The sequence below is a fragment of the Calonectris borealis genome, chromosome 8 (genome assembly GCF_964195595.1).
Source record: "Calonectris borealis chromosome 8, bCalBor7.hap1.2, whole genome shotgun sequence".
NCBI classification, from domain to species: domain Eukaryota; kingdom Metazoa; phylum Chordata; class Aves; order Procellariiformes; family Procellariidae; genus Calonectris; species Calonectris borealis.
Window position 1 is genome coordinate 17,329,453 of NC_134319.1, and position 27,227 is coordinate 17,356,679.

A 27,227-nucleotide genomic window follows, 5' to 3' on the forward strand; every position below is an offset into this window, starting at 1 on the left:
CCGGGCCTGGCACCGCCCCGCGGCGGCTCCCCACAGGGACGGGCCGGAGCGGCCGCCGCCGCCGCGGGTGCCCGGGCTGAGTCAGCGCCCCCTCCCCCGCCGAAGATGAACATCATGGACTTCAATGTGAAGAAGCTGGCGGCCGACGCGGGCACCTTCCTGAGCCGCGCCGTGCAGGTACGCCCCGGTCGCCTGCCCACCTCTGCGGGGGCCTCACCGGGACTGGGCTTCGCCGCCAGGGCCCCAGCTGGGGCAGGTGGGCGAGGCCGCGGGCTGGCTCCGCGGGGCCGCCGCTGCTGGGCCCGGCGCGGGGCGTTGGCTGGGGACCTCGGCTCCGCCCCGGGCCGGGGGAGCGGCGGCCGGGAGGGGCCGGGCTGGCGGCTGGGCCCGCCGCGGGCTCCCAGCTCTGAGGGAGGGCCAGGCCCCGGCCGCGCTGGCGAGGGGTGAGCCCAGACCTCTGGCCTGGCCGGGCAGCGATGTGCTGCTGTGAGGTGCCGCCTTCTCAAGCCAGCTCCTTCCCCCGCGGGTCCCCTGCTAGCCCTGGGCTTGGCAGGACCCGGGGATTTCGTCCAGGCTGGTTGCAAAACAGCTGGCCTCGGGGGCTGGCGGGGGGAGACTGAGGCAGCCCAAGGTCAGGACAGGCAAAGAGGGGAGCAGGCGCCAGGGCTGGGGGGGACCAGTTGAGCAGGCATCAGCTGCGAGGAGATACGGTCGGAATTTATGTGTGAAAAGGGCAAGGCTGTGTTTCGCCTGACATAAGCTTATGTTTTTACTGGCTGCTAAAAATGTATCCCGCTGCCTGATCGGTAAAATTTGAGCTCTGATGTGACACGTGAAAGTATCTGCTTAGGCTTTTTGGTTTTGTTTGAGCCTTAGTATCGTTTTTAAGCTCGTTTGATAGCCCATTGTGTCTGAATCGGTCTTTCCCTTTCTTCACGCTAAAGGCACTATAATTGGCTTTTGTTCCTTAGCTGTTGTCTTGAGCCGTAATCCCCTTTCTTCATATAATCAAACCTGAACAGATTTCCTGTCGGAAGGTGGACATCCAAGCAGTGCATAGTAATCCACTTTGGTTTCTCATGAGTTCTCGCTGGATCACAGTCAGGTTTGGAATGTGATTAAAGTTGTTATCTGGTCTGATCGGTCTGATGTATTGGCCTAAATCTCAATATTCAAGCAGAACCAATGATCAGCAGCACAGCAGAGCTCTGAAAGTGCAAACTCGTCAGAAAACATTGTTGTTCAAATTTAAATGAACTTAAAGCAATCGTTGTGGCTTCTCTTTGTGATGGAGGTCTTCTCCCCCCCTCCCCCCCCCGCCCCGGCTTCTTCCAGGTCTACATGTTTCCCAGACGGTCTCTTCCTTTCCAGCCTCCACCCCTTTCCCTTTTCTTGCTGGACAAGGGAAAAGGGGAGATGCAGTTCACTCTTCATTGTAAGATCCTGTGATAGGACCTTGTGATTTCGTCTCTTTTATCTTGACTTTTTACGTGTAAATCAGCTTATTGCACTAAATCTAATGTAAGTTTCTGCAGTGTGTCATGGTTTAAAGGTGGCGTGAACTGTGGTTTACTCCAGTATGCTCTATCTGCATTGTTGGTTTACATTTGAATAGCTATACTAGTTATCTGCTTAATTTAAACTAAAATTCAGTGGAAATGTGGAAGTAATAGTTTTGCTGTACCAGCTGTCACCTTCCGCTAAAACGAGAAGTTTAATGAAGCCATTGAGGGGGAGGAGCAAATCCCTAACACGTCCTTATAATCTGAGTAACTCATGTTCTGTGTGCTCCTGTTGCTTCCCCTGGTTTTTTTAAGTTACTGTGTAAAGCCTACAGATAATATTACGGGGTAATAATTTTGTGGATTTTTTTTTAATATCATCTGAGTGTAGATTTTGTGTCCTCCAGTAAAAATTACAGTTCTGTGTATTGAGTTAAACTCTTACGTTCAGGCATCGTTGGATGACGTGGTATGACCTGACACTAATTGCTTTGGGATATCAGAAACAAAAAACCCCACCAAAGCCTATGAAACAGTTCAGCAGCATAAAATGGTACGTAGGAAAACCACTTAAAATTTCCATTTCAACTCTGCTTCAGCTGTTTTATAAGATGGTGAACATCTTGTTAGTGTTTCACAGGCTTATTGGACTTTTCTGTTGCAGGTGGATTGCGGCTGTTTTACCCAAAACCACCTGATATTCATGTTCCAGGAAATCTGTTTGTTCTGTGGATGAGATTATACTGTGTTCAGACTGCTATATTCTAGCTAGTAATCTACAGAAAAATCAAGCCTACTGGCCATCTTCATCCAAAGCCTACCCTTCCTTCTGGCAGGCAGAAAATGCTTTGAAGGAGTCGTTCTCAGTCAGTCTTACAGTAGTTGCAATTTGTGGAACAAAGTAGCAAATGGTTATAGTTAGTGGTATTTGAGGTGAAATAAATAATGCCATGGAGTGTAGTAATAGGAATGTGAGTCCTTCCTCTTTCCAGGCTCTGTAATCGACAAGCTGCCTGCGTAGCGGTTGGGAATGAGCTGGGCATTTACTCTTTGGTAGCAGAAACACTTTTATTGTTCATGACTTCTACCTGAAGTTAGAGGCTTATCTTAGTAAGTAATTTCTCCTTCTAGTAATTTTGCAGTGTAGACTTGAAATGTCGATTGGGCTGTGATAACCCAGCTGTATACAAAACAGTACAATTTCAGTCTGCGTGAGCTGGTCACATTCGGGCAACTTGTGTATATATTTTGAATTTAATGAAGGTAGATGGATGGATTAGATGGCTTACGGATAAGCAAGTGCTTACATTAAGTATCTCTGTATGAAATGTTTTAAGCTTTAATAAAAAGCTTTTAGAGCTCTAATCGAAGTAAAAAATCATTAGTATCTGCCTATCTTGGAACAGTTTTTCTAAGCAGAAGAAAAATTCTTGATTCATGCCACCACCTCCCTTATTTTGTTCTTATCCTTAAGGGACAGAGTAACGTCTGAAAAACGATGTAAAACAGAAAGACCAGTTCAAATTTAGGTTTCAGGGTAGTCAAGATGGGAAATCAGAGTGGCAGCATTGTTGCACTACATTGATGCTGGAAACCATACTTCTGTCAAACTGGTATTTACCACGCAGCTCAGTATTGCTAAAATTAAGTTTTTCCTTTAAGTGTATATGTGAAATCTAACATTACAATCTTCACTAAGCAATCTTCACAATGATGAGAAGATTTATGGAAATATTAATAGGAAAGCCCATTTTATATATACTCTTCTCTGTAATTAGTAAAAAATAATTTCAAAACCATTAATATTGTATTATAATGAATCTGTACAAAGTTTTTGAGAACAACGTACAGTACCTGACATCTTTTTAAAGAGCCTTTTAAACAGTAGTAGTAATACATCCATAAATAAATTCCATTCTTCCCTATACTGCAACTGTAACCGTCTCATGGAGGCAGTTTGCTTTTATGTAGAACTGCAAATGCTGCAGCATTTATCAAGATTTTAGATGTGCATGCTGTCAAAGTTGGTTTTTTCCTACATGTGATGGAAATTAAAACAAACTTGGACAATGTAATTTACTTGTATTGTGTTCTTGTTTCTTACTGCAAGTTTAAATACCCCACCAAAGAACATGTTAAGAATGAAGTTTGACAGTCAAAAATGCTTCCAGTCCTATTATGTTCTTAATTGGTAAGCTTATTAGGGATTTAATCATAAGCCAGGTTCTTCTGAAAATGCTTGACTTTGAACAGGCTGTCAAGTGATGAGATCATCATTGTCATGAGGAACTACTGCTCTGAAGAGAGCCAGGCAAAACCCTCAGTTCCGGTTTTGCTTGGTTCCCTGATGTGAAACGTGTGGCTTCCCCCTCTCCCAGAGAACTGGGATTGAAGTACAAACTGCTTGTGGATTAATAAAAGTTGGCATGAATTTAATATCAAGTGAAATTAATTGTCTGCTGGATTTATTTAGCTAAATGGAGTTACATTGTATTTCATTGTGACTGAAAACACAGGTTGGAAGTGAACAGCAGAGGTCATCTTACTGTTTCTGTAAGGCACAACAGGATCAGTAATATCTAAACAGTTCATCAAACATTGATTTGTCCTATTCTAAAAAGCAAAATAGCCCCCACCCCCAGAGATATATATTCCACAACTTCCCAGGGAAGTCTATTTTAGCTTTTAATCCTTGTCTTTAAAAACTTTCTCTAATGTCTGATTCTAATTTAAATCTTCATGCTACTACTTTTTGTCCTGTTTGCTGTGAACAGGACAACATTTTTTTAAAACACATTAAAGGTATGCAATGAGAATCTGTTGTGTCTTCAGGTTTTACTGTGGGAGAAGGGACAAACTTAATTACAAAATATAAAAGATTGAAGTAAACTTTTAATTGCCTTCGTTACCTCTGGACTCTCTTTCCTTTTGGCTCATGTTTCAAGGAGCACTATGCAAAATTGGACAAAATGCTTCAAGCAAGAACTGTCAGTACCAAGTAGAGCAGAGGATTTCTTCATAGTGTTGTAAATTACCTTCTTTATCTTGGTCTGATTAACACCCTCCTGCCTCTTTTTTCTCCTGATAGTAAGGGTGTGTTGTAGAACTTAACAACTTTCAAATTTATCCTTAGATTTTTATCGATGACTGGGTAACGGTTATATCTTTGAAAACATGATCTGCAACTAATAATTACTGTCTTAAACTCGTCCTGGGAAATGATTTCTGTGAACTAATTGAGTATTTTCAACCTGTCTGACTAACTCGTAGTTCACGGAAGAAAAGCTTGGTCAAGCAGAGAAGACTGAACTGGATGCTCACCTGGAGAACCTTCTCAGCAAAGCAGAATGCACTAAATTGTGGACAGAAAAAATAATGAAACAAACAGAAGTATTATTGCAGCCAAATCCAAGTAAGGAGCCCTTCAAGTTTTTGTTTGCAACTTTCAAATGAATAGATTTGCCAATGTAAATGTTTACTGCAATAGGTATTGCATAAGTTATGACTAAATATAGCAGTTTTAAAATTTGAAAGCTGGAGTTAGGGAAAGCACATTTTGAAGAGCTACTTAGAATTAGAGACACTGTACCAATTGCTGGTACTTCTTTAATCCTTCAAATGGGAAAAGCTTTAGACAGAACTTTCTAAACTATAGCATTGGTCCCATACTCTGGTCAATCTCAGATTGACTGGTTTTTGAGTTGTTTCCTGTTTAGTCGAATTTCCCACTGTAATTCCAGAAATCTTAGATAGCTGTAAGAACTCTGAAGTTCTTCATGGAGTAGATGCGGTGGCTCAAGAAATTTCATTACTATTTCATTACTTTAAACTGTCTGCACAATACAATTCAGCTTGAAGCAGGCAAGATGAAATGCCTGACTGTAACAATTCCTTTACTAAAGAATGATTTTCTCCAGATGCTGAGTCTTTATCATCTGCCAGCATTTTATACACTATACTTGGGCAATACAATAAAGTTTCAAATCTGCTTTCATCACTGGTGAATCTCTTACTGTGACAATAACAGAAAAAACATAGGTAGAAGAAATGTAGTTTTCTGGTGTGTTAATTTTATTTGTTTCTGAGATTGCTGCTGTGAGTAGTAATGTTGAGGATATCAGTTTCAGACTCACATCCTACAGTTATCTGTGCCATTTGTGGCAATTGTACTAGAGTTGACAGCTCTATAGGTGCCAACCTATAGGAATTTACTTAGTGTATAGATTTAGATTTCAAGTCAAGACCTGGTTGCTAGCCACTGCGCGAACTACTATTAACAAAAAAAATCTAAACTTCCTTTAGGTTTGCTCAAATGATAAAATTATAATACCGCTAATACCTCTGCATTGAAAACATAAATATTCTCCTTGTAGCGACAGACTGAGTTAGGATTTATTAGTACAGGTAAATCATACGCTGATAGCACTTCTCTAATGCCAGATAGATAAATTCTTTATAATGCTGATCTTTGAAATATTATTTTGGAAGTCTGTTGCATCCTTTAATTGCATAAAAGCAGTATTTAAAAAATAAGCATAAAACTCAAAAGAACTAATCCTGTGGGAAGGATGCAATAGAGCTTACAGAATATTCCAACTCAAATTTCTAATTTTGTCTAGGCCAGAGGAAATAGTCATCTTGTTCATTTAATTCAGTATTTGCAATATGTATTGACTTTTTCAGAAACTTGTAATTGTAGAATATTGAATCACTAACTGTAGGTTGGTAGAAATGCCTGAGGAAGATTCAGTAGAAGGATAATATATGGTAGTATTTCAGTTATGCTGACCAGTCAATTCCCTGATGGCTAAAAATACTCAGCGTTAAGCAGTGGTCTTCGTCTGTGAATGTAACTTCAGCTGTTTGGCAGCCTACTTGGGAGGACTATCACATGCTGTAGAGAGCTTTTGGTTGTTAATGGAGCGACCCTGTCTGGGGGAGGAAAAATCACATTTTTAGCTGTACCTTTAGGTCAGACCCATGTAATAGTCCAATGATTATAGATTACTTTTCAGTTCTTTTGTCATTTAGTCAAAAATAAATATTATAGATAGAGTAAAGAAAAACCAATGAATTTGGATCATTTTTGATTCACCCTTGGTGCCAGGGAATGCACTGGTGCCCATGTTTGTCTGTGTCAGGTTAATTTTTGTGACCTGCATGAGAAAGTAGTTACTTAATCCAGTGCTGATGAAAGTTGTCTAATTAACAGTATTATTTTTGGTTGCATCAAAGTGGCAGGTTTGTTCATTGGAGAGCTTCTTTGTGGTTGTCTGTACTATTGCAGGCTGAAATCAGTGCATACTGACTGCATAAACAAAATAAGCTAATTATGAAGCCAGAACAATTGGTCAGAGAAATCCGGTGTTGTATCTGAGGAGTTTGCTATTTTAATTAACAGTGTCCCTGTTTATGTCTGTGAGGCTTTTTCGCCTAAGCAGCATACTGTGGCTTAATATTATGATAGATGGATATTAATGATCATATAGTCACGACATGTTTTTCTGATAATTTTGTTGTTCAAATGAAGGAAAGATGGGAATATGAAATGAAACACTTTCTAATATCTTTAGTGGTTTGTTTCAGAACATTTCAAGGAAGCAGGGGGAGTGGGAAAGAGAGGATATATTTTCTGGAGCTACCAAACTTTCAGAATATCTTAATAGGGAACCTGCAGTAGTTGTTGAACTTAATTCCTACACTGCTAATTCTAGTGAACAATTTTTATAATTTTTTCCTGGAAGGGGGAAAAAAAGTCTGTTCTGTTTTGTTAAGAAGTGTTCTATTATGCTCTTACAGTGAAGACTTACGGGCAAAGCTTTGAAAAACTGTATTAATATGCTGATAGAAGGGAGAGGAAAAGTGTAATTTTTCACTTTCACAGATGGCTCTAAGAAACACTTGGAACATAGCATGACAAACATGGAATACAGTCAGTTTCCAAGAACAGTATCTCCAGCTTAACGTTGTTCACTTAATGTTGAGTTTAATGTCCGGATTTTGAAATTCTTTTTTCTTTTTCCTCCTTTTTTTGTGTTTTGTTTCTATTTCTAACTTGTGTTTTGAATGACAGTAATTATTTCAAATAAACATTTTTTAGATGCCAGAATAGAAGAATTTGTCTATGAGAAGCTGGACCGCAAAGCACCAAGTCGCATGAATAATCCAGAGTTACTAGGCCAGTATATGATTGATGCTGGGAATGAATTTGGCCCAGGAACAGCCTATGGTAAGTAGAAGCAAAAAACGTCTTGTGTTGCAGAAATGAAGGAGGGGGAAATGCACAGATCTAGTTTTTCTTAACAGTGTAAAATGATATTTCTTCTCTTCCTATAGATAAAACAGTTCAATGACTTTTGTAGCAGTTTGAGATGACTTGGTGTATAACTTTGAGCATTAGGAGATCAATGATGAGGTTTCTATCCAAATCTAGAAATAGAACCTGCTGTTGGAATGATAACTGTTCTTTGTGGATGGATAGTTTTTTTACCAGAACAAATAATTCTGGAATTTACTTTCCTCATTAAAGGAACACATTTGTACATCTGACAATATTTATGCATTTTATTTGTGGTGTGGAGTGAAAATATTATCTGAAATTAACTTCTTTAGAATCATAGAATCATTAAGGTTGGAAAAGACCTCTAAGATCATCGAGTCCAACCGTCAACCCAACACCACCATGCCCACTAAACCATGTCCTTAAGCGCCACATTAACATGTCTTTTAAATACCTCCAGGGATGGTGACTCAACCACTTCTCTGGGCAGCCTGTTCCAATGCTTAACCACTCTTTCAGTAAAGAAATTTTTCCTAATGTCTAATCTAAACCTCCCTTGGTGCAACTTGAGGCCATTTCCTCTCGTCCTATTGCTAGTTACTTGGGAGAAGAGACCAACACCCACCTCACTACAACCTCCTTTCAGGTTTAGTAAGAAGCCTCTCTAACTTTACAGTATTCTTGCTTTTCTTAATATATAATATTTTGCTAAAGATGAGAGTGTAGAACATAATCTAAATTCTCTTCCTTCTCCAGCAAATTTATATGCCTATGACAGGAGGATTGGCGGTATTATATCTGATGTTTTTACACTGACATTAATTATAAAGTCTAATTCTAGTGTTCTCTACAACTCTTAAAGTTGCTGATAACAGATTTGGCTGTTAATTTAACTTAACCAACTGAAATGCATAGGTGTCTGTATATATAATATAGTCTGCAATCGAAGTCTGAGAGTTAGCTCTCTTTAGTTGCTTTCTTCAAAATTGGAGTGGGAGGGAAAACTTTTGTTCTGGGAAGAATGAGTTCTTTATATCTGGAAATAACGGGGTTCCTTTTCAAAAGAAGGAAAGCACACTTAAAAAAAAAAAAGTGAATGTTTTATAGAAGACTTATGGATACAAAATCAATAATGGCAGGCTTTGTTCCTCTTACTTCCACATGGTTTTATGCTGTTATCTGTGGCCTTCCTTCTGATCATCAGCCTCAAGTCTTGCTTTTTAACATCAAATAGAGTAGTACTTACAGGCACACTGTCCCTTAACTTGCAGAATTTCTAGAATTCAGGCAAGTAACATAAACTGTTAGCATAAAGATAGATGCACTGTTAGCTTTCTTGTGGTGTCATAAAATATTTCAGTTCTCTGAAAACTTAGTGTCATTTCTAACTCAGCCGTGTCAGTCTGTTGAAACATAATAATAATAACTGTATTCTTGATATACTAACTTCAGTTTCAATACCTAACTCACAACCAAATTTCAAAGTATTGTTCAGTTCATGTACAAATGTGTATTTAGAAGTTGGAGTTGATAGGGGTGGGGGAAAGCACGTTATTTTCCAGTAGTTAAGTGAGCTTTTTGCTTGCTACCAATTACTCCTGACTTAAACAAAAATATGGTATAAGGGGAGGAGGTTGTTGGATTAAAATAAGTAGATATCCAGTTATAAAATAGGTGTTCACAATGGACTTGCCACTTCTACAATGCTGTATCTATTCTCATTGAAATCTTGCCTTGACCTGTGATTGTTATTAATAAAAATGGTTTGGTTTGGTGTGTGGCTTTGTTTTGGGTGGTTGTTTTTTTTGGTGTGTGTGTGGTTTTTTGTTTGTTTTTGTAGCTGATTCAGATTTCTTTTGAAAGCCCTTGTGATGGCATTGGGTTATCTTTCAAACTGCTGGCCTAAACTTTCCTGTCTGTAGAAACTTGTTTTGTTAACCACCTGCCTGAATCACTATGAAACTAAAATTTTTTTTTCCTTTGCAGGAAATGCACTCATTAAATGTGGAGAAACACAAAAGCGAATTGGGACAGCAGATAGAGAACTAATTCAAACTTCTGCTATAAACTTTCTCACTCCCCTAAGAAACTTTATTGAAGGAGACTACAAAACTATTACTGTAAGTTGAATTGTGCACTCTTCAGCATTTCACAACAATTGTAACTGTAGATCTTCAAAATGAAGTAGTAGATAATTGTGCATTATTGCACAATTGTGCATTATTTCCTCAAACTCATGTAGAAAAAGTCAGGTACAATTTGTGCCTTTGGTGTATTTTCCTTCCTTTTGACCAAATAAAAATAATTCTGAAAACTTGCCTTTTCTAACTATTGCTCTATTAAAAGTATGTATCTTGAGTACAAAATGTGTGAGAATAATTAGGATCTAATTCTGCCTCTCTGTTCAACTGAAGAACCTTTTTGTATGTGATACTTCATTAAAAAAATTTCGAAGCAGACAGGCTTTTGCTTTTGAGTATGTGTACCTATTCTCACGAACTAACCTAACTCGCTTTCAGAAAGAACGTAAACTATTACAAAATAAAAGACTAGATTTGGATGCAGCAAAAACCAGATTGAAGAAGGCAAAAGTTGCAGAAGCTCGAGCTGCAGTAAGTAGAATTTTTTTTAATTTGTCCATAACTTTTAAACTTACTGATATATATTTATAAACTTGGCTGCTTGCTTATGTTTCCAGTCCTAGCTTCTTACCCGCACTATTTTTCTAGATACTTTGTAAGAAATGCCTCAATGGAACACAAGGAAACGAAAGCGAATTTCTGATCAAGGTGTTAGTCTTCTATTTTTAGATATTCCATCAAGTTGAACTTACTTGAACCAAGTAAATATTCTCCCCTTGTTCTATACTAGATGAGCCTATACTGCCAAAAATGACTCGCCACAATCTGCCAAGATGGTTGTAAATACAAATCATTCAGAGGTCAAGTTTTGGCATTTGAATCTCTACAAGTATTGAAGCATATGTATAATTACTTTGAACTGATGAACCTGTCTAGACTTAACTTCTCTATATCAAAAATATTTGTAGTTTATTCTTTCTATATTGTTTACTACTTTACACCACCAAACAGGGTGAGACTCTCAAACTCACATTTCTTAACCGTTCTTATTCCCTCAAGAAATGCTTGTTCAAGGAGATTAAAGTTACTATAAACTAAAAAGCTTTTGCTTTTTAAACTCTTAAAATGCCTCTAAATGGAGGAGTAGATAATTGAATGTATGCAATTTCAGCAGGGTATGCATATAGTATTTTCATAGCTATCTTTTGACTGCATTCCTAAAAGTGCAGCAGTTAATGATGGATAGTGAAGTGATTTTTCCCATAAGGCTTAATGCAGTAGGGGTCACACAGATGCTGAAGGAATACAGACAATTTAAATACACAGGTGTACACGATGAAGAGGCACAAGTGGGACTGTCAGATTTTGCTGGCTTTTCCGAGTGGATCGCTGTCCTGAAAGATCTTAGAAGCATCATTTCTGAGACTCAGCTTCGTAGATGAAGCATCTCTTGTCTTGGGGTGGTGATCCTTCTAAAAAACCAACATAATCTCCACCTGACAGTTCTGCTTCTGTGTCTCAATCCTCCATGTCATGCACATGGTCCCTGTGTATTTAAATTGTCTTTATTTGTTAAGTCCATGCATGCATTTCCCCGTATGTTATGTAAATATTATGCAAAAAAGTTACTTCTCTACTTGTCAAGCTTTCTTAATTTCTCCATTAACAATGGAGAGCAGAGCAGGATTTTAGTCAGCTAGTAGTGGAATTTGGAAGCAATGGATAGTAAGCTATTCCTTTGCTTGGATTTGTTCAGAGTTAAGTTTCCAAAAAAAAAAAAAAGTAGTATTTTGGTTATTAACTTCCTTGTGGCATGGTAGCAGGTATATACCTTACTTTCTAAAGCAATAGAAAGATCATAAGGAAATTGTTCCCCTTGAGCTTAGTATTAAAAGAAAGGCTCTATACTTGAGTTTTAGTTCCATCAACAGTGTAATCATCCAGAGCTCGGTGCTTGGACAAAATTATTGCCAGTTGCTGCTGCTACTGCTTGACCAGTCTTAAATATTCATATAGCAAGTAATTACAGTTTTATTAACAAATAATTTAGTGCTGGTAGAGCGTGAAACTCTAGGCCTCTTACTTCACTAGGCCAATACTTCAATTTTAATTATGTTTTAACAGCAAAGTGCATGTTTAAGAAGTATTGGATTGTAGAATTCCCAGAGAAGTGAAAAAATTGCATCTCTACTTTATCCTCTGCAATATAGAAATGAGGACTAACCTGGATAGAGGAGTGATGCAAATGCTTCATCTTCTGCTGGCTCACTTATTTATGAAGGAAGATACCTGACAAACAGTGCTAAACTGATAGGTTAGCAAAGTGTATTGAGTTATGATGCAAACTTTCGTGTTTCACTACCTTCTTTAATGGGATAAAGTGATAAATTGCATCTACATTTGATTATTTTTCCCCTGTTATAAAAATATTCAATATTTGATGAAATTACTTTCTCCCATGCTTACTGTACAACTGAAGTAGCTTAGATCAGTATTTAAAATAGAAATCTAAACAGTTTTATTTATCTATATTTAGTTCACAATCTTGCTTAGCTTAAGCTTGCAGTGCTTTGTGCCAATAATCTGTTCACCTGCTATATTCACAGTGTTGTAACTTGCTTTTGTCTTTTATCTATGCACTTAAGCAACTAAACACCTCTCAGCCTGAAGAGAATAACATTATGGTAAATGTCTCTTACGTGCTCAACTTGCTGCATGTAAAATGGCTAAAGGTTTGTTGGCCTTCTGTGTTCATTCATTTTCCTATCAAATGTTTCCTCTTGCTATCCAGCTCATTTGGTCTTGTTTCAGCTGTTTTCCATTCCAAACTGGATTGGTATAGTGTATTAAATACACTTATGTCAGTACAGCATTAGGTGGTGTTTTTGTGAGAATATTTCTGATAATCTGAAGTATATAGTATTATATTCTAATTTCTATGAGTTTATGAATGTAAACCTAGGATGCAAAGGACTTAATTTTTTTATCTCTTCTGAAATTAATTTCACCCATTGGAGGGAAAGGAATTATTTCATTTTCCTATTTTTTTAATATGAGTAGGAGTGAATTATGTGAAATAGCCAGGAATATGTAGAAATTATTCCCTTCAAGCAATGTTTTACAAATAACTGAAACTAAAAAATGTCACATAAATTAATGGCTTAACTTAGAGTACAGTATATCCTAAACTTGTTGCAAGGACTCATTAATGCAGCTGGTTTTAGCACCATAATTGTAAAAGTGGAAAAGGATGGGGTTAGTTAATTATGTCCAACATAGACTGTGCTTTTCAGCTTGTCCTGGTTTGGGTCTTAGATCTGCACAGCATAGTGGGTCTCATCTCAACTAGTGTTCCAGATTTCTCAGTCGTGATCAGATAAAAGAGTGAATAAACTTGTTTGTTACAACTTGCTTCTGCAACCTTTACTCACTTTTCTTCCTATCAATGTCCTGATTGTGTCATCTTCTTACAACTGCAGAAAATGAAGGTTAAAGGAAAACTGCATTGCAGGAGGGAATTGGAACAGCAAGCTGAAGTAATTAACTTCTAGAGTAAATTCCTTGCAGTTCTATGACTTTGCTGTACTACTTGCTACTACTTTAATACTCAGTTTGAGATACCTCTGTAGCATTTTAAATTAAATTTAAGTTTCAATAAAAATGCTTGTGAAATAGGAAACCAGTAATGGAATTAGCAAGAGAAATCATTCATTTGTCTATTTCAGTCTTTACTTAACGTGGTGTTAAAATGAGAATAGCTTTCCATAGTTTTCCATAGTAAGGTAACTTAAATTCCTCCATAAGGTAATTTAGTTTGTCTGATTCATGTAATTTTCTAAGTAGTTATGTCGTATGTTGTAACAGCTTGTTTTAAATAGATTTGTGTTACATATAAGTTCTAGAAGTCATACACTCTTCAGTATCTAACTTATTTCACAGATGTAGTGCTACACCTACTCATTGTAGTTCCATTGTATATGAAGGGCTTTGGGCAACTGACTTACAGCACTCCCTCAAATCCCTGTGAAGTTCTGAGGACAGGAAAGTAGTGAAAAGCCAAAGTATGGTTGCATCCTGTATTAAAGTACCACCAATGTCTAAGTTTGTATGTTTTTATTTTTTTTCCCCCACTCTTAATGCTGACTAGATATGGGCTGAGGAAGTGACGAAAGTAAGTAAACAATTTAGAAATTGCAGAATTCTGAAACCATAACTTGTGCAGGTCTAATGTAATAAAGGATATTGCATGTTGTTGATTTCGGTCTAATGCTGGCAGCCTGATGCATCACATCAGAATACACTGGTTCCCTCTAGGGCCTTTCAAACGCCAGTGGCGAAACGATGCCTGGGGCTTGTTTTATAGTAAGCTGTTTCTGGCTAACTGTCACTTAGTACCATATGATTCTCATGTGACAAGGTACAATGGAAAAAGAACTACAGGACTTGTCTGTCAAAATTTATTGGTATGGCATCCTGTTAAAAATGACCTCTTAAGAATGAGCTTATTTGAAAATTTTCGGAAAGGTTGGGGTCTAGTAATCTAAACTGTCCTGAAAAACACTGATCTTCAACTTTCACCCAGAACATGGAACAGTAACTAAAATGCTGCAATGCATGCAAGAAACTCAGCAAAAACTCTGTTTTGGAGGGGTTTTTTTTGTTCCTCGCATTTCTCCCCAGTGTCACTAGAGAATGCGGTGCTTATCGTAGGCAACTGAAGTTAGGAGGTAAGCACATCTGAAAACTGCACCTGGGCTGAAGGCTGGTTCATAAACATAGCATTAGCCTTGGGGTGGGGGCTGCAGCCTTCTCTTGTCATGCCATCCCCTGCGCAGGGACAAACTCAGCGGAGCTAATGGAGTGTTAGGCAATAGCTGCTTTGGTGCCATGAGAAGGGCTGTTCTCAGGCTCACTGGCTCTGACAAAGCAGTATTGGGAACAGGCTGTGAGAAGCTGTGCTAACAGTTAAGAAGAAGTTTCTTAGGGGATTTCTGTGGAGGAGGGGAAATAAAAATTAGGGGTAGCTGGAGGACAGGGACTTTGGAGTATGGTTTTTAAAAGGGGACTAGATAGGCAGCTATGGGAGGTGTAGGGAGTTACAGTTAGAAGCTGGGATGTGGAGCTTTGGGTGAAATCTTGGGGGTTGTGAGAGAAAATAAATGAACGCCTTTTCTATTCCAACTTTCTGTGAGTTATGGTGCAAACAGGAGTATATGTGTAGAGTGTAATGTGAGAGTTTAGGGGGAAGAAGGAATTTAGAGATTGGACTGTAAAAGGAGGGTTAGGTCAACTTTGATCCCAAAGTTTGAGAATTATTTTACTGTTTAAGTAAAGTAACAATTTGGAAACAGCAAACCTATCTGCTGGAGTACTTCGTACTATTTTGGGAAAAAGATGGCAGGGGAGCAGTACTGCTGTAACGAAAACTAATTTTGAAGTTATAAGACAATGATAAATAAAACACTCTGCTTTTCAGAGCCAATGACAAGCAACTTTAAGGATAGTGAAATCTAACAGATTGTGTCTTGGAGAGAAAAAGAAATAATACAAAGTGCTTAACCATAGCATAAAGGCAACTAAAAGCTTTAAATCTTGTAATAAATTATGTAATTCAAGGTTTCTTTTTTTTATTAAGCATATAAAAAGCAGAGACTATTGACAAGAAACTACAACACACATACTCTGCCAAAGGAATGGTAATCTATCCAGGTTTCTAAAGGCAATCTGTCCTCCTTGAAAGTTGGAGGAAGAGATTCATAGATGTTTTCAATTTAAATCTAAGAAGCTCTCCAACAAGGATTTCAGACTGTCCAGTAATCTCTAGATCAATTACAGGGTGTTTTTTTGAGTTAGAACAAAAGATCTGCGTGGTGTCGATGACAAACATTCTTCGGTTTAACTTCCCCTCTGAAATGTGGAATTAGAGGATATTGAATACTGTACTATAAAACACATGGGGTAGGTACCAATGTTACACACTTCACAATCATACGAATTTTGTTAGGAGTCTTCTGAGGTGTCTGGTGTAGTCAATGGAAAGAGCAGAGGCTTTTAGTGTGTGCTCAGTGCATTGAGATTAGACTGGTTTTGAGCATCAAGCGGAGCTCCTGTCTGTCTTCGACTACAAAGGAGACAAGGAGGCCCAGCTATATCGGGTAGCACGAATATATCCATTATCACTGTTTTACTGATAGTGTGTCTAATAAAACAACATTAGGAAGGTGATTTTATTTCCTATGGTCTTATGATAGTGTGTTATCCCTTAGTGTCGTGGTTTAGCCTGCCAGATAGCCAAATACCACGCAGCCGCTCACTCACTCCCCCCGCCCCCCCAGTGGGACGGGGAGAGAATCGGAAGGGTAAGAGTGAGAAAAACTTGTGGGTTGAGATAAAGACAGTTTAATAGAACAGAAAAGGGAAAATAATGATAATAAATAATGATAGAATATACAAAATGAGTGATGCACAATACAATTGCTCACCACCTGCGCTGACCGATAACCAAGTAGCAATCGGTACTTCCTGGATCACGCCTACCGTTCATATACTGAGCATGACGTCACATGGTATGGAATACCCCATTAGCCAGCTGAGCTGGCTGTCCTGATTATGTTCCCTCCCATCTCGTGTACCTAGCTCAGTCAGTAGGCACGGGAGGTGTCCTTGGACTAGGAGGGCACTTAGCAACAACTGAAAACATCAGTGTGTTATCAACATTCTCCTCATACTAAATCCAAAACACAGCACTAGGAAGAAATTTAACCCTATCCCAGCCGAAACCGGGACACTTAGGTACAGGATTGCACAGTATTTCTGAGAGTTCATATATTCTTATGTGAAATTTGGGGAGATTATGAACTTCTGAATATTCATATTCAGAAACTGGGTTCATATTCTAAACTTGGGGAGCAAGTACCATTTTGAAGGATTTTCATGGGAGACACCCAGTGAGGCCTTTTAATTGTTCTAAAACCAAAATATGACTGCAGCTGGGGGTCACTGGAAAGTTTAGGCTTATATTTTGAGCTCTTCATTCTGTTCAGAAACAAAGGTGATCAGGCCATAAGCTTCCTGGATTGAAAGTCAGCTGTTTTCCACATTTACCACAAGGTGTAGAATAGATACGCTGTCCTGGTACTGTCACCTAGTAGTACTGAAAATAGGGATGGGCAAATAAACACATCATCACATAATTCAGTTTATGTAAATCTCTACAAAACCAGTACATGGGGCTTTTGTAAAGCAATGTATTTAAAGTCACTCTGTACTGGCTAAGTTAATACATGTTACCGCATTACTAGCTTTGCGTTTTCTGATAGAAAGTAGTTAATTAATTAAAATATTGTTGAAACAAATAGAATTATTCTGATGGATATTTCCCCTTCTTGTAAGTTCCTATTCTCATGTATTTACTTACCTGGCAGGAAAAAAGAAACACATTAGCTTCAGAAAAGCAAGAGACTAGACTATTTATTTCCAGATAAATGGTTTACCTATGGTTTTGCTGGTTTTTTTAAAGGAAATGAAGGTGTTGCTAATACAGAAGGGAATGCTTTTCTTCCCCTCTTGGCTATCAGATTTGCTTTTTTCCCCTCTTTGTTCTTACATTTCTCTCAGGTGGATTTTACTGATATTAATACAGATTTAATAGGAAAATTCCAAGCAAAGATTCTTGCCTCAACAAACTTTGAAAACCTAATTAGTTTGTAACTTGATACATATGCTGCTATCTCAGTTTTAAGTAAGAAACACACAGTACTCTATAGCTGCTTCCTCACTGTTTAATTAGTGTGTAAGCTTTCCCAGCTGCGGTGACTTCACATGAAAAACATTTCTTGGGTAACTGCATCATTCTTCTGTGCTCATTTCTGAGATTAAGATCCTCCCCCATGCGACTTTTCATATTGATTAACATCAGTGGAATGCAAGAGCAGAATGTTTGCAAACATATAAAATCCTTTTGAAAACAATGTTTTATCAGTATCACCTCATTAAGTTTCCTGAAAATATATTTCCTTGCTCCATTTTGTTGAGAAAGTAACTGCTGTATCTTGGACTTAATGCAGATTTTTGCCTTTGGGTTTGTTTTTAGAAACAAGGTACTAAATGCATATAAGCACTGAGGCAAGGTAATCCAAATTCCAGGCTGAGGACATTCTGTCTTGGAACAGTAAATCTTAGATATTACAACACCTATTTTTATGCATTTGTGTGTTTTGAATAGTGTCCTTTTTTTCCCCAAAAAAATACTCTAAAGTAATTTTGGCTTGTGCTAGATGGGAGTCCTTTAAAACTGCTATAACGTTGTTATTTAAAAATTGCTGATAACGACATGTAACAAGGAATAAATTTGAACTGGAATTATTTAAATATGAAACTTAAATCCAATCAGTTTAATAGAAATTTTACTCTAATTGAAGTTAGAACATTTGTTCTCACATAGTTTGGATTTATTTAATTTTAAAGGCGCCTCAATTGCAAGCTCCAGAAATAGTTGTAGTAGCTTGGTGGCCAGTATGAGACATTAATTTATGAAATGTCCTGTTAAAACTTATCATCAAAGATTTATGTACAGCTGACGGCTGTTACCTGACAAAAATAATGTGAGGTTTACCCTAAATTGTTTGGTCAGAGCCCTGATAACTTGAAGTATGGAAAAAAAATTACATTGTCCTTGGATGCCACTGCTATGCTGGCAGAACCCTTGGTGCAGACACTGTTACCCCAATGAATGCTTGGTTTGTTATTGGGAGAGGTTGGGTAATACTGCTGGCAGAAAAATGCCTTCCTTTTGCATGCATTGACTCTATGTGGTAGGTGTCTGATGATAAACCTGTCTGTTGTGTATACAGGGCCTCAACATTTCTGAACCCAAAATGCAATTACTCTTTTTGCCTAGTAAAGATCTGCAAAGAAAAAGCACGTTTCAAACACCTAAGCTTGTGATTAATGCATTTGTATGAGTAGCTCTGAATAAAACAGAACTGTTGCAGTCGGAAGGTGTAACAGTGCATTGTACAAATACCTAATGTGCATCCTTACTTTTAGTCTGAACAGGAAGTACGAATTACTCAGAGTGAATTTGACCGTCAGGCAGAGATTACCAGACTTCTGCTGGAAGGAATCAGCAGCACACATGTGAGTACCCAAATGGGGTAGAGGGGGAAAGTCAAAATCAGGACACTTTCTAAAAATAACTACAGTAAGCTAATTGGGAACTTTGGGCTACAAGTTTTCATTTTAATGCTTTAAAGCATCAGACAACTGTGGGTTCTTTATTTTTTGAATTCTAGTTTAGTATCCACTGAATTTAACTTTTATTTCCCCTTAACCTTGAGCATGCAGGAGCTTTCATTTTTATCCTTTAAACTCAACTTCCCATTCATCAGATAACTGAATGTTGAAACCACAAAAACATGCTAAAATATTTATTCAGTTGTGGAAACAATATAGGTAAACAGCATGATGCTTGTATAGCACCTATTTTTTGTGCTCAAAGATGTTAATTTTTGTGACATTTTATCCCAGTTCCTGGTAAATCCAGGCACTATGCCTATGTGGCATAAATCCCTATGTGCCAGTGTTGGTGTTAGCACTTGATTAGGAAACCAGTCTTTCTAATGCAGCATAGTACTTTTACAGACTAAAAACTTGAATTCTTTACTGTGTTATAGGCACATCATCTTCGCTGTCTGAACGATTTTGTTGAAGCTCAGATGACCTATTATGCACAATGTTACCAATATATGTTGGATCTCCAGAAACAACTTGGAAGGTAGTAACACTGTAAAAACTTCAGAAAAAAAGTTTTTTCTAAGTGCTTATGAATAGTAGGAAAACTTACACTGATATAACAGTGGTGAACGTACAGGCATGCTGGACTGAAAGGAAATATATCGTTCTCGGGTAATTAATATGTAATTACCCCGGTGCAACTACTTCCCTAAGCCTATATACAGCACTAATGCCTTTTGAGCACACAGCACTAATGCCTTTTGAGGGTTGATTTACTGAGATCTTGTATATTTTGTATATGAGGAAGGTGAGCCCGTGATAACCTCATTTAATGGCACAGAAAAGAACTTCTAGATATTTACTTGTAATTATTCAGTTGTCTTATGCTTCATGCTACAAAACTGTTATGCAGTGTGGGACAAGTTTTTGTATTGCCCGTAAATTTCTGTCACCTCTTAATTTGCTACAGGGTGCTACCTGATTTTCAATGGAACTGCATTCTCCACTGTTAAGTGAATTGACAGCATAGATATTGTATCTAGGGAGAAATGTACTTCATAATATCTATAAACAGTAACCCAAAGCACTCAGTGGAATGAGCAAGTTTGTCTAGTTTTACTGTTTTGTGGGTTTAGCATTTTTAAAGTAAGAGAAGAAACTGTGTGATGTTAGTTCGTGCTCATAATCCTTTTTTTGTGATTGGTGGTGATGTAAAGAGATCTACATGCTTACTTTTCATAAAGTTTCCCTATTCTAATTCTTATTCACAAATCAGCCTTTCTTAGGGTTATACCAGACCATGTTATTTAGGTGAGCATATGCATTGAAGGATTATCTGTACTTAGAAGTTTACTGTAGTGTCTATTCTAAATAACTGTCTCTATAAAGTATCTCTGTTTATATTTTTCATGACAAGGAAGTAAAACCAAAAGTGTTCTTGAGTCTTGTCCTTTTCCTGACTTGCAGCTTCCTGTGGCGTTTGATTTCCTTTCCTCAGTTTGTTTGAAGAGGTAGTTTAAAGAGTTTAAAAAAAAGTCTTTCAAACTGTGATTTTCAAAAAAGCTACGTCTTTAAAGTTACATTCCATTGAAAGAAGTATTCAGCTATAAAATTTGGTAGTGCGTAAATGCAAGTTGTAGAATTGAAAGCTTGAAAATAAACATTTACTGGATTAAGGACAAGCTCCTCTTAAATTAGAAATTACGTGAAGTATTTTATACAGCTATTTTGAGAGGATGTTTTAAAAATCTATACCCTTATCCTAGTATATTTACCAAACAGAAAGCTTTCAGCATAATACCCTTAACCTAAGGAAGAACATATGTCTCTAAAATCTTTTGCTTTAGGATGTATAGCATGTCCAGAACAGCTGTCTTAGTTTAAAATTTATGTAAACTGCTACCAGGTATAAAAAGTGTATTTGAAGAAAATACTGCCTTTAGGAAAACAGAAGGATGTATCTTTATGTGGCTATGATCTGATCAGTATTTTTGATAAAATTCCTATGACTGCTAGAAGACCAAAAGCATGGAAGCTTTGCAAAATCCTAAATGCCTCAAACAGCCAAAAGAAGTTTCTCTACCTACGTGGATTAAAACAGTAATGGTATTAAATCTTGACACACCCAAGGAAGTCCCACTGAACTATAACGGAGAGCACTGGGACAGGGTCTCAAGTTGCAGTCCTTGTTTTGGAAGAGTTCCTCAGTTTATAGGCATATGGCACGTAGCACTTGCATTAAATAAACAGATGAGCAGGATACGTGTAGTGTATGTTACGCGTAGGCAGATACAGTATCAAATAAATAGCTCAGGCAGCTCAGCTAGATTGTGGTTGTATTTGCCAGCGTTCTGTTGGTTAACAAGGGTTATATAGTGCTGAGTTACACACGCTCCTTTCACACACCTAAGAATGACATTGTGCCATATTCTCATGTGAAAGCCAAGAGCTGTGAGGGACTTATTTTTGTTTTGAGATTGTTGGTGAACGAAAGGTGTTCAACCTCTAAGTGGGATAGTTTGTTGCTTGAAACAGAAGCCTGGTTCTCAGAGTAGATGCATATTATATGTCTTACCTGGGTCAGAACCTAGGGCATAAGCCCTAACCTGGTTCACATTGAGGCTATTCAAGTTCCAAAGCTAAGCACTGATTTTCCTGATGTACTCTCCAGAGTCAGCTGGAGGGAAGGTGGGGGGAAAACTTGTGCTCAGTTCTCTTTATATAAATAGACGTGGTTTTATGGATGTTTCTCTTCAAGGCAGCATAAGCTGCTTATCCCTCTACTGCCTCTCCCTCCTGTGGGGCTGCTTAAAGAATCAAATCTCCCAGGTTAAAAGCACTCTCTCTTCTTTTTTTTTTGTTCCCAAGAATGAACTAAACAAATCTATTTCAAATATCCTGATACTCCGGCTGCTTTTTTTTCTTGCTGGTAACTGCTTTTGCTTCAGATTTTCTCAGCTTCCTTGACAGCCAGGCCTAAGCTTTGGCATAATTATTTTTTCAAATTACCCATTACTAGTCCCCTACTCTACAAGCTGTGAAACTCCTGCTACTCAAGTGTTCAAAAAAATCCCAGACAACCTCTGTATAGCTGAAGCTTTCCAGTAACATGCCTACATATGGCTTTGCAAAAAGCGTGAGACTTAATGCTTTACTGATTGACAGAGTGGTTGTAAAGCTCTGGCTTTCTTTTCCTCTAGCTGTACAAACCAGTGACCCTTTGAACTGAGGAGAATGATTTACAAGTAATTACTGTGTTAACAGGGAACAGGTTTAGCAGTATACTAAACAGTAATTTAGTAATGTTGAGAAACAGCTGATTGTCATTTAAAATTAAATCCCTCTGAATGCCAACTAATCAAGTAATAAACACAACATGAGGCACAGCTGAGTTATCCCTAGAAAAATGTGGGGTCTAGCTTTTCCTCCTTTTGTTCTGCTCATTTGATTTGCTCAGGGAACATAATGAACTGGTTTGAAAAACTAATCTGGCAAATAAAAAAAAAAAATTTGGTGGAGTTGCAGCCTCTTCTTAGTGAGTTGAACCAGCTCTTTATGATCAAATGAAGTCAAGGTAAGCCAGAGGGGAAAGTGGGACTTCCTCCTTTTGATGGTAGTAAACTGCTAACTAAGCTCACAACAATGTCCTGAAAGTCTACCCAATTTTTTATACGCAATTCAGTCTAACTGTAAAGGGGCTAGTTTTGTCCTTTACAATATACTCCTGCTGTTTGCCTTCAGTCAGATATAACAGATAAAATTGCAAGGTGAACATGTTTAACAAGCTGTTCTGATGGAAAGTTAGCAATCTTTTTGATGATTTTTTTTTTTTGGATCAGATTGTTGAATCAACTCAAAAGCAACAGATTGCTAGATCTGACTCAAATGACAGAGAATGAACATTTGCACAATAAAGGGGTACAGGAGTGGGTTCACCCTGTTTGGTGGCAGTGTAGATTTACCAGATTAAGTATAGTGTGAAACTGTAAACTTGTGTGCAGCTGATACAGATTTGAGCTATCTTAATTCCGCCTATGTTCATGGCCACACAATCCAAAAATTAGTCACTATATTGATAGATTTAGTTTTCACCTGCATCAGCTCCCTAAACTAGCTCCTCTTACGATTATATGAGCACCAATAATGCTGCAGACGTGGGTGTGGGAATACACTGATCTTGATTTGTATGGTTAAAGTTGCTGCTGAACTGCATCTTCAAGAAGAACTTAACTGGGGAGCATAGGTGGGAAGGGATGAGATGAGACTGTGTTTTCTGACAGGTTCGTACACACAATATGAATAGATCTTCATTATGTCAAAAGAGTAGGCAAAAAAAAAAGAGAGGGGTGTAATGTGTCCACATCCCAGATGTTAATGAAAAAGCTTCTATGTAGAAGGACCGATGAGGAAGGTTATGTGTGGGAATTGACTGACTAGTTGACTGGTCAAAAGAATGGAAGGAAATGCAGCTACAGTTCCACATCATCCTGACTCAGTCTAACTCCCGTTGCTGACCCTTTTTCATTGCATCAGCTCTGCCACTTTGCAAAACCTTCATTGACCTGCTTTTAAGGTAGAATCAGATGATTGTTGGAACAAAGGAAGGCAGCAAAGATGACAAGGAATGACTACATCAACTGCTAAACAAATAAGTTTAGTTTGCCATGGAACTGCATCCTAGGATGTAGGGCAGAAAGACATGAGACGATGACCCAATCTCACAGCTCATCATTGCTCCCCACACTGTCCCATTTTCCCTACCCTGTTGCCTGGAAATCTCTTGCTTCTTTGCTCTCCTCTCTGCTCCTTCCACTTTTCAGCCATGTTATTTTGTTCTTTCCCTTGTATCTGCTTTCCCTTGTATCTGCTCTGGCTCTCATCACAGGTTTTTTGTGATTCAGCTCATTAACTTGGTAGAAGATTATACACTTTTTTCCTACCCTTTTTTTTTTTTTCCCCAGGCAGGTTAATGAGTTGAATTGACTTCATGGAAGGGTCTGGCAAACACTACAGCTGGCACAGAACAAGCAACAGCCTGACCTAGAAAGGAGGGGCTTAAGTTGATATAAGTTCATCTTTAGTTTAACAAATATTTTTGTTTTACAGCATGCAGTTAGCTGAATCGACGAACTGATTTAGATTACAAAAATAGTTGTGGGTTTTTTTTCTTCTTTCAGAGGGAGGCTGTGCTTTTAACCTGCATTATATTTTCCTGATCTGGTTTACCAGCACAATCTTTTGTGTAACCACATAATTAAGGAATGAGCAGGAGGAGGTGGAGGCTACTTTTGCTGGCAGAGCTGTCAAAAGAAACATTTATGAAAGTACAGTCTGAATCAGGTCTGACCAACGGTGCTTTCCTGTTTTTGCCTTTTTTTTTTTTTTTTGAGGCAATTGTCTTAAAGTATATTGGTTTGATTTATACTACAGGTCAGGAACAAGTATCTTTATTTAGATTTATACAAATATCAATGCTATTCTATTACTGCAGTCTGCTGGTGTTTATTCTGTAGTTGATGGAAGCAAGAATGGTAATTTACACATGGAGGCATGTAAAACTCCCCACGTAGAACTGATTCACTCAGAAGTCTTTTCATTTTGTTTTCTCCCACAGCTTTCCATCTACTTTCCTCTCTAACAATAATCAGTCTTCCTCAACTCCTGTGCAGAGTGTTTCTACTCCCTCAGTCTTGGCCTCAGCCTCTGCTTCATTGCCTTCAGTAAGCAATTCAATAGTTACTTCAGGCATCAGTGAACTGAAGTCATCAAGTGGCAACAGGAAAGCTAGAGTTCTCTATGATTACGATGCTGCAAACAGCAGTGAATTATCACTACTTGCAGATGAGGTAAGAGTTTTTAATGTACCTTGATCATTTAAAAGTAAAATCAGAATGCTTGTGACTAGCCAGTTAAGATTTGCTACATCGAGAAATCTGTGTAGTTGACTTTTTAAATTAAACTTCAGTTGTACTCTTAGAGCATTGTCCTATGTACCCTAATATTCTATAGTGAGACTTAACATTTGTTACACCAGCTTAACTTGCAAGAACATTTGCTAGACAATCAAGGTGCAATTCTGCTATCTTCTTTTTACCACACCTTTAGCACTGTTATCAATACAATTAGTCTTTCAAACATTAAATATTGCAGTTTGGTAAGAATATGAAAATACAACCACTTCTTGTTTTGATGGTGGTGGTTGTGCTGTGTTTATTCCTGTTCCAATTCAGTTGCACTCTTAAGTCAGAGAGCCTATACAAAGCAGGTGGAGATATACAATGAAGCAGGGTGCTGGAACAGAGTTCCACCTAGTAATGTGACTGTAGCTTAACCCTGAAGAAGAGCATCCACAAAAAAGTTTTCAGACTTTTTGGGTTTTTTTAAATGTGCATTACTTAAATATTTCTGTTTGAGTTTTTTCTTATCTAGACAGTGACTTAGAGGCTGTGGCCTAAGATTTTCTGTTAAGATGTAGTACATCAATACCATCTGTCTTTCTGTCATGCACTTGAAGATCCAATGAACTTTCTTTTAGATTTCCTGTTAAAGTTGATGGCGATATACAAGATTTATAGATAAAAAATGATAGCAAAGAAACAGTAATGAATAGAATTTCATCAGGAAAAAAGGAGACTTTAAAATATGCTACTATATCTACTTCTTCTCCATGGACCAGTGAAATAATTTTTATAAGCACTAGATTATGTTCCATGGATGCTTATATTAAATGCTCTATTTAACTTGGTTAGTCTCAATTCTAAGACCCTGGAAATCACATGAAGATAGGCAGTAATTTTTTTCCAGGCAAGGCAAGGTTATAATAATGTGTTTTCTGTTTTTCAGGTGATAACGGTGTACAGTATCCCTGGCATGGATTCAGACTGGCTGATGGGTGAAAGGGGAAATCAGAAAGGCAAAGTGCCTATTACTTATTTAGAACTGCTAAACTAGATGGTTGGCCTGAATAAAGACTGTCAATGATGGTGACACCGTATTTATATACAATTAACGTTATGTAAGCAGGTTTAAGTGTCTTCCATGTTATTGTCTTGAGGGACGAATACCAGCCATTACAAACTGGCTTTTCTGCCAGCATGGTTGCATGGTAAATACTCTATTCAAACTTAATGTGTTTAAAGCTTTTAGTTCATGTGCCAAGAACATATTTCCTACAGATTTGTTTCTACTGAAGTTTTCACTAATATAAGCTTCTACTTTTCAGTAATCTAGATTGAAAGCAGGAGGTACTGTTTTCTACTGAAATTTTTCATTAATGGCAAAGCTTTTCTTCACGTAAAATAAACTTATTGTGAACTGATGCAGGTGTAATGCACGTTATTTGAATAACCAAAACCAAATGTGAAACATAAACCGTAAAGAACTCCACATGGTTCTGTTCCCAACACTTGTGGAGTACAAATGTGCTGAGGCATATATGGCTATCTGCTGAGTAACTTGTGATTTAATTACCTTTGAAAAATGAAAACAGTTGTTTTCTCTCTGTTGAAAATTTAAGGCAAATTGCTAGTATGTTGAGATTTTTAAACTGCACCTAGGTGGATTGACACAAGCTAGTGACGTATGTTCTAGCTTGTTTTTAATCTTGCCTTGTATTTTTTTCTCTTTAATTCTTTCCAAAAAAGAGGCTAATTCAGTTTGATTAGTAATTATTAAGATTCTTTCAACTGCAAATCAGCCTTTATGTTAAATTAAGCACTGCATTTTGCTAACCAAATGTGCACTGTCTCTCTACATTTAAGTAGTTCTATAGATGAGCATACATTTGTGCAGATTATAGGTTTTAATGAAAATCTGCATTCACAATTCTTATGCAACAGTTTATTGTCATGTTCTAATTGGATTCAATTAGCGTTACACTTTTTTGTTTTGCAAGAGGACCTCCTTTACATATGTGGTCTTCTCCAGTCCTCTGTAATGTGAACTGCCATCAAATGTGTTTAAATTCAAATCAATATTATTCATTTGACTTAATTTATAGAATATTCAAGACTACATATGTAAAACAATTTTAAAATGTCATTGACTCTTTGCTATACATACATATTTCAAAAAAAAAAGTTCTGAACCTAAAAATGGTTTTAACAAAGGTAGTATTATTTGCAAATAGCA

The 27,227-nt window shown here is 37.7% G+C and overlaps 1 protein-coding gene across 4 annotated transcripts; it reads left to right on the forward strand.

Annotated features, from left to right (window-relative positions):
* Positions 1-26,415, forward strand: SH3GLB1 (SH3 domain containing GRB2 like, endophilin B1). 4 transcript variants are annotated; one of them, XM_075156208.1, is made up of 11 exons: positions 117-177; positions 1,954-2,055; positions 4,773-4,914; positions 7,603-7,731; positions 9,769-9,902; positions 10,302-10,394; positions 14,011-14,034; positions 18,912-19,001; positions 19,538-19,638; positions 24,712-24,943; positions 25,941-26,415. In XM_075156208.1, exons 2-11 carry the CDS (start codon positions 2,053-2,055, stop codon positions 26,046-26,048), a joined length of 1,056 nt encoding a protein of 351 aa, XP_075012309.1. In that variant the 5' UTR covers positions 117-177; positions 1,954-2,052; the 3' UTR covers positions 26,049-26,415. The 4 variants fall into 4 exon arrangements, with proteins under 4 accessions (XP_075012307.1, XP_075012308.1, XP_075012310.1 ...); XM_075156206.1 differs by lacking the exon at positions 1,954-2,055 and having other exon boundaries at positions 1-177; XM_075156209.1 differs by lacking the exon at positions 14,011-14,034 and having other exon boundaries at positions 16-177.
* The last annotated feature ends 812 nt before the right edge of the window (positions 26,416-27,227 follow it).

Bases quoted from the DNA above. Each gene is read 5' to 3' on its own strand.
- SH3GLB1 (XM_075156206.1), top strand. From the start codon at position 106: ATGAACATCATGGACTTCAATGTGAAGAAGCTGGCGGCCGACGCGGGC. The intron at 4,915-7,602 runs GTAAGGAGCCCT...AACATTTTTTAG, and splicing joins ATTATTGCAGCCAAATCCAA to ATGCCAGAATAGAAGAATTT. The intron at 10,395-14,010 runs GTAAGTAGAATT...AATGCTGACTAG, and splicing joins TTGCAGAAGCTCGAGCTGCA to ATATGGGCTGAGGAAGTGAC.